The sequence below is a fragment of the Chaetodon trifascialis genome, chromosome 20 (assembly GCF_039877785.1).
Source record: "Chaetodon trifascialis isolate fChaTrf1 chromosome 20, fChaTrf1.hap1, whole genome shotgun sequence".
NCBI classification, from domain to species: domain Eukaryota; kingdom Metazoa; phylum Chordata; class Actinopteri; order Chaetodontiformes; family Chaetodontidae; genus Chaetodon; species Chaetodon trifascialis.
Window position 1 is genome coordinate 6,036,524 of NC_092075.1, and position 15,242 is coordinate 6,051,765.

The 15,242-nt window shown below is 45.0% G+C and overlaps 1 protein-coding gene across 1 annotated transcript in view; it reads right to left on the reverse strand.

The window, feature by feature from the left end:
• The window catches only part of col27a1a (collagen, type XXVII, alpha 1a), a 67,326-nt gene that overhangs the window by 41,962 nt on the left and 10,122 nt on the right, over positions 1-15,242 (reverse strand). Inside the window, exons 3-7 of the mRNA XM_070989365.1 lie at positions 13,302-14,818; positions 9,006-9,059; positions 2,882-2,935; positions 806-859; positions 616-669 (exon numbers count right to left, since the gene is read on the reverse strand). Of these exons, the coding sequence (XP_070845466.1) occupies positions 616-669; positions 806-859; positions 2,882-2,935; positions 9,006-9,059; positions 13,302-14,818 (1,733 nt within the window). The remainder of the gene's footprint in view (positions 1-615; positions 670-805; positions 860-2,881; positions 2,936-9,005; positions 9,060-13,301; positions 14,819-15,242) is intronic.

A 15,242-nucleotide genomic window follows, 5' to 3' on the forward strand; every position in this document is an offset into this window, starting at 1 on the left:
TCACTGCTGTATTGTATCTAAGTGACGCAAGCACGCTGGAACGCATTTGCATAACTGTGAACATAAACACACACACAGCTCTCTGAACTTGCTTGTGGTTTGTGCTTGTTCCACTCCTGTTGACCAGAGGCTCTGTCCCACTTTTTCTCTGCTACGCTCCTGAATCACTCAGTCGGGACTTAAGTCACATCTCAGACGCTGGTGATTTTGAGTTTGAGTGCATGATCCCCATCCTCATTTCTCTGGTGACAAAAACCTCCCCCTTCAGCCCTCATGACATCCTTCCTGCCAACATTAAGACCCCTCTGTGCTGGATCCAGAGAACACAGATGGAAGAAATGGTGAGCGCAGCACAAAGAGAGAAAGATGAGTGGGTTTACACACACACACGCACGCACACACACTCACAACAGACACATTACAAAAAAACAAGGGTTATGAAATGGTGACAATGACTCATGCAAACTTTCTTTCTTGGGCTTTCCCAAATGTTTCAAGGGACTCACTATCCAAAGTTTGCAGATGTGAGCCCTCTGCTCTCTCACAACAACAACAGCTGGTAGATGGGAGCTCTTATGGTTACTTACAAACTCTCTATTTCATGTCATGTCTTACCTTCCGACCCTCTTGGCCAGACAGTCCAACCGGGCCAATAATCCCTGAGTCTCCCTAGAAAGCAAAGGGAGAACGTCAAAGGTGGTAATGCAACAATGAGCGGTTGCACAAATAGCAATCATAAATGTGCCAAACAGAAAGCTGTTATAAATTAATGTAGCATGAAAGAGGGAAAGGAGGGACACAATACCTTCTCTCCTTTAGGTGCTGGCCCAGGTGAGATGCCAGGGTCTCCTTTTCTCCCCTGATAAGAAGAAAAGCACAAAGGAGGACTTTGTATAGGTGAAAATGACCAAACTGCACTTCCGTGATTTCAATCTTTTAAAGTGTCGAACAATAATCCCTTTAAAAAAATAATTTCACCCGCCAACACCTTTCATTTAGACGGGGGAAAAGGTTAAGGGTACAAAAGCTTGCCTCTATAAAACCTGCACTTGATAATAACACATAAATTCACATAGAAAAACCAGCACAGATGCTCTTCTTAGCCACAGTGGGTTATGTGGTCTCAGTGCCCCTTGAGTCACACACACACACACACACACACACACACACACACACACACACACACACACACACACACACACACACACACACACACACACACCAAGCTTCATTGTCAGCAGGTAACAATAATGGGGCCTCAGCACATCAAAGCTATGGATCGGAAATTACCCTAAGTGCTGACTCCTTCTCTCCCCATGGACCCCTGCTATTTACAACTTTGTTTCATTCATTAACGATGAAAGAGCAGAGGTTGGAGCGAACCCCGATACTTCAAACACTTCAGAAGTCACTCTCTCAACACACCTGCCAGGTAGAAGAAGCCTGAGCATTCATTCACTCGGGGTCTCAAATATCTGCCAATATCTACAACGTTTTCATCCAAACCTGAACCAGGGACTTTCATATGGTTATGCGTCTTAAAGTTCAACCTTTTAGCAGAATACTAACAAAATCTAATACAAAATTCACTCAACAGAGCCTATAAAGCTTACTTTTAAAGGAGCAGTTAATATTTAGCTTTCTTGCTGACAGATAGAGAAGATACCACTCTCCTGTATGTAAGACTAATGTGAATATACAGCTGGCAAACGGTTAGCTTAGCTTAGCATAAAGCCTAGAAACAGGGGGAAACAGCTAGCCTGACTCTGTCCAATGGCACAGAATCCGTCCCTGTTTTGAGCCTTTATGCCAGTTTAGAGATTGGCATCAATCTTCTTATGCAAGCAACAAAGTAAATACATGTATTTTCCAAGAGATAAAACTAAGAGCCAAGCAGATAACAGATGAGGGTGAGAATTAGTTACATAATGATGGGAAGAAGTGAAGAATGCAACCAGGACTAATATAAATTACATCAGGGAGACAAGGATAAACACAGTCCTTCTGGGTGACCTGGGGAGGTCAGGGCTTTGGTGATGGGTGTGTGACCACTTGCAGTTGCACAGTTGCCATTTTTGCAAGGCATTTTTATAATGCACTTTAAATACAGGTAGCGCTCCTCGCTATGTACTCTGAGCACACAGTGGCAGAGTCAAGGGTGTTTGCTAAGGCATATGTCAAGTCCTGACAATCAGAGGAGGGATGCAGAGAATTTGTCCTGGGCAGGGTCATCTCCTGTTCACAAGTTAAAATTAGACAGATTTATTTGAACTTCTCACTTTCTGACCCATAATGTCTTTCCCTGGAGCTCTGATAAATCACTCCAACTCCCCTGGTGTCCATTTACTTGTTATCCCTCCACTAGATTTGCAGTGGTAGCACATAAACTTGAATTCATTTCACACAGAAACAGCACATAAATGCATAAACATTTGGAGCTTAAATCAAGCAGATCTCCAAGAATCTGAGAAAACCTTTAAATATAACTGGAACTCCTGACAATCACCTCTGCAGCACACATGTTAAAGTGATCCAGCTCCTCAGTATTAAGTGCTGTGGTGTCTCAAACTGCCAGGTGTGGCTGCGCTGCCGTGAACTTAGGTGGCCCTGATTCTTCAGCCATAAAGCTCCATTACCCTTGTTGCACTTTATGGATTCCAGCTGATATAGAAAAACTGAAAATCTAACACATCCTCATAGGATTATCATTTGTGCTGGAGGCAAAAAAAGATCATAAACTTTCTTATTAAATGAGTTGCAGAGGTACATAATCACGTAATGTTTCATGTGGAAATATCCATATGGCTGCTGGGCTCATGGCAAAAAAAAAAAAGAAAGGCTCACTTGTGATCATTAGTTAGTGTAAGAGTGCGTCAGATACCTTGAGCCCGGGTGGACCAGGTCGGCCAGGGTTTCCATGGGGACCAGGGGCACCCTGTGGAAAAGCCAGAGAGAGGAAAACATAATCAAGCAGAGATCGAGATCTCAATCAGTCCTCATATCGCGATGGACCTGATGCAGACAGGGGCTTTGCTACTGTGAATGAGACTGGAAAGGGTGGCTGGGGTGGATGGCGGGGGGTGCAAAATCTGTCTGGAGAACCTCAGCCTTCGTGCTACTTTAGCTTATTTTCCGATACATCAGCTGTGTGTGTGTGAGAGAGTTGGGTGGTGAGGTATTTGGGGTTGGTGTTGGGGGTAGAAGCTTATGGAAAATGGGGGTCTGTGGAGCTGCTTCACCATATGGATGTGGTTTTCCTGCGCCCTGTTGCCTCACACACCACAGCACCACCAACCCCCCTCCAGACGCACACAAACACACATTTGCCAAGCATCTTAATGAGTAATGCAGATCATCTCGTATCACATCAGTTTGAATTCCTCCGCTGGTGTGTGTTTCTGGCTGCGTTGGCTGTTGCCGAGGAAATGAACACAACTGCCTCTGAAAGCAAACAAAGCGACTTCTACAGTAGCGGCATATTGGTAATGTGAACCATCTCGCCCCGTCCAGAAGCCCCCACGGGATGGTTTAGCAGAAAACCTTTGGAAGCCAGAGAATGTATCTCCACCAATTTTTCTTTGGTTTAAACAGCAGCTGTCAGACAGAAGCACAGGGGTTGTCGCTATGTCTCCGCCATCCATCCATCCGTCTGTCTGGCTCCCTCTTCCTCTGAGTGACTTTTTCCTGTGGATCTCTGACCTCACGCCTGCCCTCCACGTGGTGGTGGCACCCTTGGGCCCCTAACCTACCCCTGTAGCGGGTCAAGGGTCGAGCGAGTCAGAGAGGGTGGAAAAAGTGCTTTATGAGTCGGGTCAGCAAGTTTCCCCGAGGTGAGTGAAAACAAATCAGGAAGCCATTATGTTAGCGATCTGGTCTGCAGCATCAAAAAACAACATCTAGCGACGTCCAGACAGGCAGCTCTCAGTAATCCCACAGAGAAGAAAAAGTAATCTGGGGTTTGGGCTGGGTTATACAGCTCAACAAAAAGCCCTTTGAGCAAAGTTCAAAAACAGACATACTGGTTGGGTGCAGACATGACAACATAAACGGCTTCTGCTGTAACTGCTCTTCCTGTCAAAGGGCGCTTTGATGGCCGTCACGTCTGATTCACTAGAAACAGAGCTTCTCATGAATGGACAGGGCATTGCTAAGAAGTGTGTAAAGGTGTTGTTATCTCTCAAGTGAAAGAATCCACATTATTTTAAAATGCCGCCTTGATAAGACCTTAATTATTATCTCTTTTAAACTTACATTTTACAAATGACATATTTGCATTCGAAGGATTCTCATCTTTTAAAGATCTTGCCTCTTTTGCCTCCCTCGCTCTCCTCCCCTTTCATTTTCGGTTTGTGTTCAATTGGCGTCTCCGTCGAGAGTTTGTGTGTCCAGACAGTGTTAACGGAACGCTGTTGTGCCCTAAATAAACTTAAACAAACTAGACATGTTTGAATTACATGCTTCAAAATTAACCCTGTGGTTCACCACAGTTTGGGCAGAACACTGGTAGGCACGGGCTGGCATCAACATTTGGCGCTGGGCTCTTGCCTCCATGTCTTGTCCCCTTCTCGCACAACAGGTGTCTAATTAGAGAAGACCAGGGTGGGGCACTCACAAGCTGAGGGCTATCAAATGAAAAACCACCAACCTCTGAACAGCGATGCAGGGCGGTACTGTGGTTCCTGCGGTAATAAGGCTGCTAGCTCTGTGCATTCTAAGTTCAGACAAAATGGTCAAAATCTAAAGGAATGGTAGCTCCTAATGTTTCATGTTATGGTAACATGCGTGCTGCCTGCTCTGAGATATATAAATATCTGTCCTTGAATCCAGAAAATTCAACATCACCATAGGTGCAGCACCATATGTGCCATTAGAAGCAAACAAATACTGTATATGTACTTGTGGATCTTAAATCTGGATGCATGACATCACTCCCACGGTTACACTCCCACACAGAAATTGTTAGACAAGCCCTTTTAATGGGTTGTGCTGTAAACATAGTCTGACTTTAAACACAAGCTTGTAAAAGACAGTTTTAAATGTATATACAGTCACCGTATTAAAGATAAAAGGGATTCTGTATGATGCCGTGCCAAATGAGAGCCAAAGGGGCAATGTCTGATAAACTAACATTAGATCAAGAGCCTGTGAAACCACTGGATGTCTCCTTAATTAAAGATCCCAGTCAGCACACACACAGTAGAAACTTTGCCTCTGAAGATTCAGGGGAATATTTCGTAACAGCATGCCATGCAGAGCGAAAAGCAGCTCAGTGTCATATAAGTTACAGTAAAACTTCATAATAACAGAAGCAGACAGGGTGAATGAATTAAGCTGCGCTGGTAAAAAGCCAACCATATAAATTTATTTGCTTCAAAAGCCAAAGTTTTTAGAGCTGAATACATCATATAAAAAGGAAATAGTAAGTAATGCAAAGTATTATTTAGTCATTTACAACAATAACAGTAATAGCTCATAATGGCCATAACAAGCTTGAATATTATGATGGAAAGTTAGAGCTACTTGTATGCCAAACATCTAAAACCTGGTAGTGAAAAATTTATTAAAGTGCCCAAAGGGAGACTGCAGAAATAATGAATTGAAGCAGTGATTTTTACTGTCCTGGAGCTTATTACAGTAATGTTCCAGAGGAGAGATCCATATATACATCTTACACTGGGGATTATACAGACCCTTAAAAAGCTCATCCGTCACCTGGTGTTACCAAAACAGCCCAACTAAGCAGAGCTCAACATTTTTATTCATTTAAAAGTTCTTTAAAGTTTTCCAGGTTTCTATATGAAATGTGCATCTGGGATCTGAATTAGCTTTACGTGCAGGTGAAGCAAGGCGGGGGGGGGGGGGGGCGGGGGTTCGTTTCTTGGCAGGGGGGTGGTTCGGACGGGAAGCATGAGGAAAGATGGGCGACAGAGTTTTTTTTTTCTCCACACAGACAAAGACCCTTTTGACCCAGCAGGCTCCAGATGAATGCATGCAGCCACCCTTCAGAGAGATACGGGCCTGTGCACCCGCGACGCGTCCACCGCACGCTTCCTCTCACACCCTTCTACCACCGTCGTCATTGTACACCTACAAACAGACTCGAAAGAGCTCACCCCGACTATTCGCGGACACCCAGTGAGGGCTTCTGTGCTGACAGCCGTTACCAGGGTGACGGCGTCTCACACTCCCATGTGTGGGATCAGAGGTCAAGGTTCATGGGTGGTGCTCGGCGGGCTCAATGGTGCTCTGTGTGTCATCATACAGACTTCCAGTAATCCGAGGCTACGGAAAGGCATGCAAAAAGCTGCGAGCATCTCCCTCTGCAGCAAAAGCCTGTGACTGGAAAGTATTTTTCACATAAAGAGATGATGCTGCCATTCCACCTGTGAGCCTGCAGAGTTTAAGCAACCTGTGGCGTGAATTCAGACTCGGAGTTAATTGTTCCAGTGATCAACAAGTGAACTTCTTTTCCCAAATTGAAACCACATTCTTATTTGGCCAGGAGGGGAGAATTTAAGCAACATGTGTTTATGAGTGCCTGCTGGGGAGTGTGTAAGTATGTGTGTATGCATCTCAGTGTTTGCACACGCACATGGCAGCAGCAATTAAACTTGATAAATGCTTTTGTTTACAGGAAAGCGCCATAATCTGTCTCACTCTTTATATAGGCAGGTCATAAACGTAGCCACATATGTCTGCGCGACATGCCGTGGGATTAGTGCGGCAGCGTGTATAAACTTCTGTGTGAGCGCTGATGTGTGCTTGTGTGTGCGTTAAACAAAATGACTGTGAGGTCAGAGTCAGACACTGGCGGTGTGTTTGCGAGTGACCCCCGTTAAAGCGGCATCAAAACCAAAGGTCTTTCTTTACAAGTGCTTTTTTATTGAAGAGGTTTGTTTTCATAGTTTGTGCTTTGCAAACCAACCACTTCCACTGACAATGCCACAGGCAGTTCAGCAGCTGGTTCGCCGTGGTTGACAAAGGCCACGACTAAGCCACCAGGATGTAAATCAGTATGAGGTGATCGGTCGATACATACTGCTGATGAATGAGGTTCGAGGCTGGCATGGGGGCTTTAAGGAGGGCAAATGTGAGTCGAAACTGGGTGTCCAAACCCAACTTACTTGGAGGAATTCTGCAGCAGTACAGTCCTACAACTATTTTTCTGTTGTGAGGAAATTTGATTCATTACTCGCAAGTCCCTCAAGTTAAATACGGTGCATATTTTGAGAGAAGCTGCTGCTTGGTCAAACAAAAATAGTTCCACTCAGAGTCATATTATCCTTGGCTCTACCAAGTTCATGCAGCTCTACGCTTAAATTTTTTAAGCGCAATTAAAGTTTTATTCCAGGTACGTTTGATTTGAACCATGAGAAATCCACCGAAGTGGGGCTGAAGCTGTGGAACTGCGACTAGAGACGGGATGGGAGGTGCTGCCGGGGCTTAAATAGCTTTAATTAGAGCCAGACAAAGACTTCCTTATACATCTACAGTGGTAGGGGATCACAGAGACTTTAGCCTAAGAGTCTCCTAGACACAAACAGTAACTAATAATTAAAAAAGCACACTAAAAAAGACGCCAGAGACAGAGCATGTAAGTATATCGCATGCATGGAAATAAAACATCAATCACTGTCTGATGCATTTAGATGCATTCTATTGTGTGGACTGACTGAGTTGCTTGTTTGTGGTGTTTGTCCATAAATTAAAATTTTTGAGGAGACAGAGGCAGTGACAGTGATACACAAAAACAAGACTAACAGTCTACAGCCATGCCAGCAAGCTAGCTCTGTGACACTGCTGCTTAGCTGCTGCAGTACTTTAAACTATATGCTAATGCTAGCATGCTAACATGTGCACAATGATGACACTAACATGCTGACAGCAGGTACAATCTTATATCTTATAACCATGTTTGTTATTTAGTTCACAGCATTAGCATTAAACATTTGCAACAATACAAATTTTGGCCTGATGATGGCACCATAGAGATCACAAGTGACGGGGACATGAATATGTGCATCGGGATATTTCACTCACACTTTGTGGCACTGGAGGAAAGGTTAGGGGATCACCAAAGTTATCAGGATTCATCTTCTGGGGCGCATGAATGTACAAAATTTCAGAGCAATGCATCCAATAGCTGCTGAAATATTTCAGTTTGGACCAAAGTGGTGACCGACCAACCGACCTAGAGTCACTCTGCATCAATACATCAGAGAGAAACAGAGGAAGTAGAAGAAGAATTCCTCAAAGAAGACCCACGGATGAGACTATATCTATTTAACTGCCTTGGAGAAAGAGGCCTTTCATTAGTCCAGAATGGGATTCCTATGAAGTGTAGGTGAAGCCTGCTGCAACAGCTCAGTGAGGAGAAGAAAGTCCAGTGGAGCCATGTGTTCCCTGTCTGTTTACAGTGCTTTTATTAGGCATCCTGTGGCACAGGCAGCCTTTTGAAAGGCCGTCTTTATAGGAGCTTTCCTGTTTATGCTTAGAGGTGGGAGGTCAGCACTCGCAGCCCCGTGCTGAATATGGTCAATCTGCCTGCGTAGGAAAACTTTGTGTGTGAGTATGTGTGTGTGTGTCAGCTGGGTGATGGGAGGGATTTAAAGTGATGTGGCAGCCTGGCTTGGCAGGTTATTATTGTAACTTCAGAAAATGGTCCAGGACCTTGCCTTCTAGGCTGGAACACACGGTCCTCTCTGTCCTTGTCTGTTTGTCTGTCTGTCTTTCTGAGTCACCTCCTGCCAAGAAGGTTATTTACTGACTGTTTGTGTTTGAGCTTTCAGTCAACATGCACATCGGCGGCGGCAGCAAAAACACAAACAAACACAAATGTGGAGAGATGCCCAGAATAAACCAGAATAAAGACGTGCTTATTGAAATGGTTCCATAAGAATAAATCTTGGGGTCAAAAACCAGATAATTAAATCATTTCTGGAGGTTACAAACGTAAGTATGTCTTATGTGGCTGGAGGTGTTTGAGAGCGACCAAGGAGACTTACCCGAGGACCCCTCTTGCCTGGCAGGCCTGACCTCCCTGGAGGTCCTGGCAGTCCCTGGAGAGAGAGAGAGCATTCAGTCAGTGTTGCATACTGACATAAACCATACAGATCAGCAGCCTTCTTCTATCATACTCATACGTGTGTTTCCACAGACAGGCTGCACAGTGGCTGCGGGCTAGAAAAATGACACCTTTCCCCGCTGAAGTAATTCCATCTCAAGGTGATGAGAGTTCAGCCTTATCCATCAGGAAGCTCTGAGCCTGTGTGGCAGGAAACCGTAGAAACACTAGAAATAACAGGTCATTTCCTGCACCACTCAATGCCCCTGTGTGGCTTTATCAGCCTTGTGCTCATTCGTTTACTTTTAATCAAAAAAGAGGAAAAGGAGCAGTGAGGAAAAACAGAGCGCCTGTGGTTTCTGTGGCTGACAACAGTTACCTGTAGGCCTCTGGATCCTTGTGTTAAAGCATTTTTAAAATGTTTTCTTCACCGTAAATGCATTACGGTCCTTTTACTATGTTGTTAAATTCAATGCCTGAAATAACTCCGATATGAAGATCTAGTAAAAAGAGCAGCAGCATCTGCCATAAAGTGCAGTTATTGAAGTGTGAAAGTTGTATCCTGTCGGTAGTTTCCTCATCTCAGTTTTCACAGGGCTATGAACTTTAAGAGACAAAGCACCACTTTCAAGTTCAAAACAACGTCTAAAGGTTATTGTTGTGATGGTAGCTGCCGCCCGCGTGCAGCGTGTCTGTCTGCGATGGTTTATATTGCTCTGAAGATTATAATTGGCCCCCCACCATCTCTTCCAGGATGACCTCCATGGAGGAGACCACCCCCAGTTGTTACAGGTGGTGTGCTCTATGGTGGCCTAAGGACCTGTCAGCCTCGACACACACTCCTGTCCATCTTCACACTTCCACCCCCTGCTCTGGCCCTTCTTCCTTACACTTGTTTGTTTGTTTATTCCTACTGTCTTTCCCTCTTTGCACCTGTCCATCTTTAATGTGTTTCTTTCTCTTCAATGTTTGTTGACTGCTGTCTAGCCAGGAAGGTAGCAGTCTTAAGAAATTCCCACATCAGTAAGCATTTCCCAATCACCACATGTCAAACACACTCTGATGGCAAAGGCTGGTTTCTGTTATGAACCTTCGTCTTGCTGACTGCGCCTGTGAGGAAATTAGGGCATGATTTGTACCACCTGACAACTGCATCTGAATTATTCACCCAGAGTTGAGCTGGAATCTGCTAAAGCGGTTGTTTCACAGTTTAAAAACTATTACTTGAATTCACTTGTTTGACTTTCATTAAATGATTCAAAGGACAAAACTGCTGGACCACACAGTGCAAATCTGCAAACTCCCCCTTTTGCCACAATTTCAAACTGAACTGCTAAAAAAACATCTAATTGTGGCTACGTTTAAAGACTCAGGAAGCTTCCAGGTACAATTTAACTGAATACAGATGCCTGGATATGAGAGAGTCCAGGTTTAAATTAAAGTCAAACTCACAGCCAGTACAGCTCCAATTAAAAACTAATCCAATTAAGATCCTGCTCTCACTTTCAGCGTTACATGCAAATTCAGAACATATAAATCTCAGTCAGGTCTGCAGTGGAAAAGATCTCAGAGGAAGTCGTTTTCAAAGCAGCACTGAGGAGCCAGAGGTGCTTCAGACGGGAGCTGTTGCCATATCTGTGCCTGCACTGGATGTTTCTCCTGGCAGCCCGAGTGCAGAATCTGCACGGTGGAAACACAAGTCCAGGTCACGGTTTCACTGCGTCTTTCAGCGGAAGAGTCTTAATGCTTTAGGCAGCCAGAGCGATGAATGACAAAGCTTGCAATGCTTTTCACTGGCTGACTTTCATGTTTGTTAATGTGTTTGCATAAAATGTGTGTAAGTATATGACAGACAGTGTGTGTGTGTGTGTGTGTGTGTGTGTGTGTGTGTGTGCGTGTGTGTGTCTGTGTGTCTGTGTGTATAAGACTGTGCTGTGAGGAGTGAGAGACAGTATGCACATGGCATATCTGTTTATGAAATCCACACCATGCTGAAGAGGAAGCACGACTGGGTTCATCTGGGATCTCCCAAGGCACTGCATGGCAACACAGAGACACACACACACACACACACACACACACACACACACACACGCGCGCGCACACACACACACACACACACACACACATGCATGCATGCAGCCGCACACACTTTGACAAGAACCACCTGTTTAATCCCTGACATATTCTCAGGCTAAACAATCGACTTGAGTCTAAAAATGTGACCCTGTCGCATGACTGCATTTAAATCAAAATTCAGACAAAACACATGTTTTACAGACATGTCATGTAACACTTGGAGCATTTAGACTGAGTCTGAATCCTCCTGAGCCATTACTGGAGGACATGCTAAAGCTTCCTGTGGTTGAACGTTCAGGTACAGTTTCGACTCGAAAGCACTACTGCTCTCAGATTGGTGTAATTTAGTGTATATTTGGCAGAACATGGCGGATGTTTTTTGGCCTCAGCATCGTATCAGCACTCGTGTCAGACAGTCCATCAGTAAATGACCTCATAACGTCCCTTCATCATCCTCTTCTCTTTAGGAGATTACAGCACTCCATATTGAGATTGCAGGTAATTTCTAAATAGCAGTAATTTGGTCGGCTGCAATGACAGTCGAGCGTGGTGCTGACATCAATACAGATGTAAATTAGCCAACCCTTGACATGCCGCACTCTGCAATCCACAGCGGCAAATTACAGACCATGACAAAGAACAAGCGAGGCACACGTATCAAAAGCACAGGCCGTGCTCACACTTTGCACTAAAATGACTCAATCACAAGGACAGATTTAAGTGCAAACACACCCAGAATGTGCCGATGAGACACTGAGGTCTGAATGCTCAGGCCACGTTTAGGGGTGAGGAGCTGTGCAGACAGTTATGCATAGCTCATAACAAGATGAAACTCCCAAACACAGTTGAGCAGTCCACTCCAAACAACTTGGACAACATTCTGAACTCCATATCTGCTACTGAGGAGTCTGCAGTGGAAGAAGTATTCAGATCTTTTACTTAAAATACAGCAGTAAGTAAGTAAAAGTCCTGCAGTCAAACTGGTAAATACAAGTATAAGTATTGTCAACTAAATGGACTTTTGAAGTATCAAAAGTAAAAGTACTCATTCTGCAGTAAAATGCTGCCTGTTGGTGTTATACGGTTATATATAATAATGAAATAGGATTAACTTCACTGCTGCATTGATGTGTATATTGTATTTTACAGCTGTAGATGTTTACGGTTTTGCTCTTTTTAACTACTTTATATTCTGTAGTTTAATCTACAGCAATGCATCATATTCCATAAGATCGTCATATGCCTGTAGCATCTCTGTCCTGTGAGAACGTTGTATCTCCAAATGTGTGGTGGAGAAGAAGTAAAAAGTGTCATAATATGGAAATACTCAAGTAAAGTCCAAGTACCTCAAACTTGCATTAACTACAGTGGTTGAGTAAATTTACTTAGTTACATTCCACCACTGCAAGTTGTTCACAAAATCATTTCTTAACAAATATGTCTGTTAAGATGAAGGTAAAATAACCTAAATTTGATCTCATGTGGTTGGTCAAGGTGTAACTGAGCATGTGGCTGAGTTCCCGCTCCTCTATATATACTATAAGGCCGAGTCTACCTTTGAGCCAGCATTGGGAGGCTGAATGATGGTGTTTACTGACTGCTTTGACCCTTGACCTAGCTTTGAAAGAGGGCCATGAGACCTCCACTAGCCCTCCACGACAGAGGAATCTGGTGCAGAGACGGCAAGGCGTCAGACCTGACACGTCACACCCAGCCTGGAGGGCGAAGGAGGAAAGGCGGTAGGAAAAGTAGGATTTCTAAGATGTGTGGGAAAGACGATAGTGCCACATTACCCTACATATCTCTGTGGGCTCTTATTTCCAGCCCCAGAGCACGAGAATCAAACCCTGTCTTTCACTGGTGACAAAGACCAGCACAGACTGAGATGTCCCTAATGGAGCGCACTTCACTCACTTTCATCAGTTTTCTAACGCAAACCATCAAACTCACCGCCCACAAAGAGTGGGTACTGGTACAAAATGCTACAGCCTGTTACATGACCAGTACCTTGCCTTCTAGGCTGGAACAATCCCTTTTATAGCTGCTACATTTTGGAGTTCCCCAACAGTCCATCAAGCGCATTTTTATGGATGTGTTATACATTTTTGTGGCACATAAACACAGTCACTAACCAACCTCACAGACAAGAGGTGCTTACCGCTGGGCCTGGTTCTCCTTTCTGTCCTATAGGTCCAGCCAGCAGGGAGAAGTGAGTAGGTGGCACCTCCCAGCTCTGGAAGCCATCAGTAGCTGGTGGTGTTACTGTGTTGTATGAAGATCTGGTTGGTCGTGGGGTGACTGTAGCCTTGGTGGTTTTGGCTTGCTTTGTTGGTTTGATGGGCTGTTTGGAGACTGGTTTGGAGGTTTTAGCAGTTGTAGTTTTGGAGATTGTTGATTTTGAGGGGTTGACTTTGGATATTGCTGGTTTAGAAGGAACAGCTTTGACAGAATTTGTTTTGGGCTTGGACGGAGTGGCTTTGGATGGCATGACTTTAGGCTTGGGAGATGTTTTCTTGGTTGTGGTGGGTTGTGGTTTCTTTGGGACTACACCTTTGTCTGATAGGGCAGAGCCAGGCTTTGTCTTGGTGGGTTTGGTGTTGGTAGTGGCTGGAATAATAGGCTTCTTCTTGTTGTCTGTACCTGCAATCGTCTTTTTGGAGCTGTTATGCGGAGTGGGCTTTGTGGGAGAGGGTTTGGAGGGTTTCTGATTTGAAGCTTTAGAGGTGGAGGGTCTTGGGTTTGGTGGTTTTGTTGGCGGTGCTCTTGTCCTGAGTGGTGCTGTGACAGTTTCAGTCCTGGCCTTGGGAGGCGGGGAGACCAAACCAAGGTGGACCGTGACTGGCATCACAGTTCCCAGCAGGGGTGTAGGGATGGTCCCAGGGCTGGGCTTTATCGTTTGGGTGGGGGCCACATATCGGACAGCCGAGGCAGCAGCGGCAACACTCCTGGCAAGGCTCAGCTGCGTGGTCTTCTTGGCTGTTTCCGGGCCACCACGTTTAGGGGTAGCAGCCGTAGCTGTGATGTTTGTTTCTCGTGGTAGGATAGGCAACAAGGGAGGAAGGTTAGGCCTGTATGTGTCAGCTTCCCTGCACTGTTTCTTAATGTACCTGCAGTAATTGTGAGCTGCCTGTGCAGAGGGGACCAGGTCAAACTGGCAGATGGCTCCCTCAAAGAGTGCCGAGCCTTGCTGCTGGCTTGCCCGCCCCAGCAGGAAGGAGCCCTGGAGCTCTGGAGCCAGTCCCTCCTCACTGTCCCACCCAAAGTCTGCATGAACACTCTGCTCTCCGCAGGAGGCATATAGAGTCACTCTCTGTCCATTAATTCCCACCGCCAGCTGGTGCCACTGACCATCATGGGGCTCATAGGGCAATGCCACCGAGGTGTTTGGACCCGTGTGGAGGACCAGATTGCCCGGTGCAAGCTGCAGACCGAGAAGAAGCTTCCTGCGGCCTGAGAGCAGGGTGAAGAGGAAAGCACTGTTGACACGGTGTGAGCGCACACTCAGGACCAGTGCCAGGTTGGGCCAGATGGCCGCTGGGATGACTGAGCGCAGTGGTGTTTCAATGTGCGCCCGCTGGTTGAGGATGATGCCCGATCTGAATGGAATGACCCCTGCTGGCACCAAACGTGACGGCTTCTCTCCCTTGAGCCCCAACTTTTGGAGGATGTCCACATCTGGATAGAAGGAGAATTGTGTTAGAAGTGCAAATAATTGTTGTTGTTAATGTTAAAAAACAATGCAGTTAACTGAGATAAAAATAAAAACCCTGAAAAGTAACAGAAAGAATAGTGAATACTTACAGAAGAAGGTCAAATAAAATAAAAACATGCATAAAAACATCTCTTAAAAACATGCCCAAACTGTGCTGTTCTGAAACACAACACTCATCACACTTCTGTGGAAATCATCAATGGTAACTGAGGGTGAAATACAGGGGAAAATGGACAGAATTTGTTGATGTAGTAACTCGGAAACATGGCCACTTGAGCAGCACTTCCACACACGACAATGGTTTGCAGATATGGATGAGAGTGAAACTGTCCAACATCTTAAAATTATTAATAGGACGTTGTGGACTCATTGTGAGAATTTGCTCTT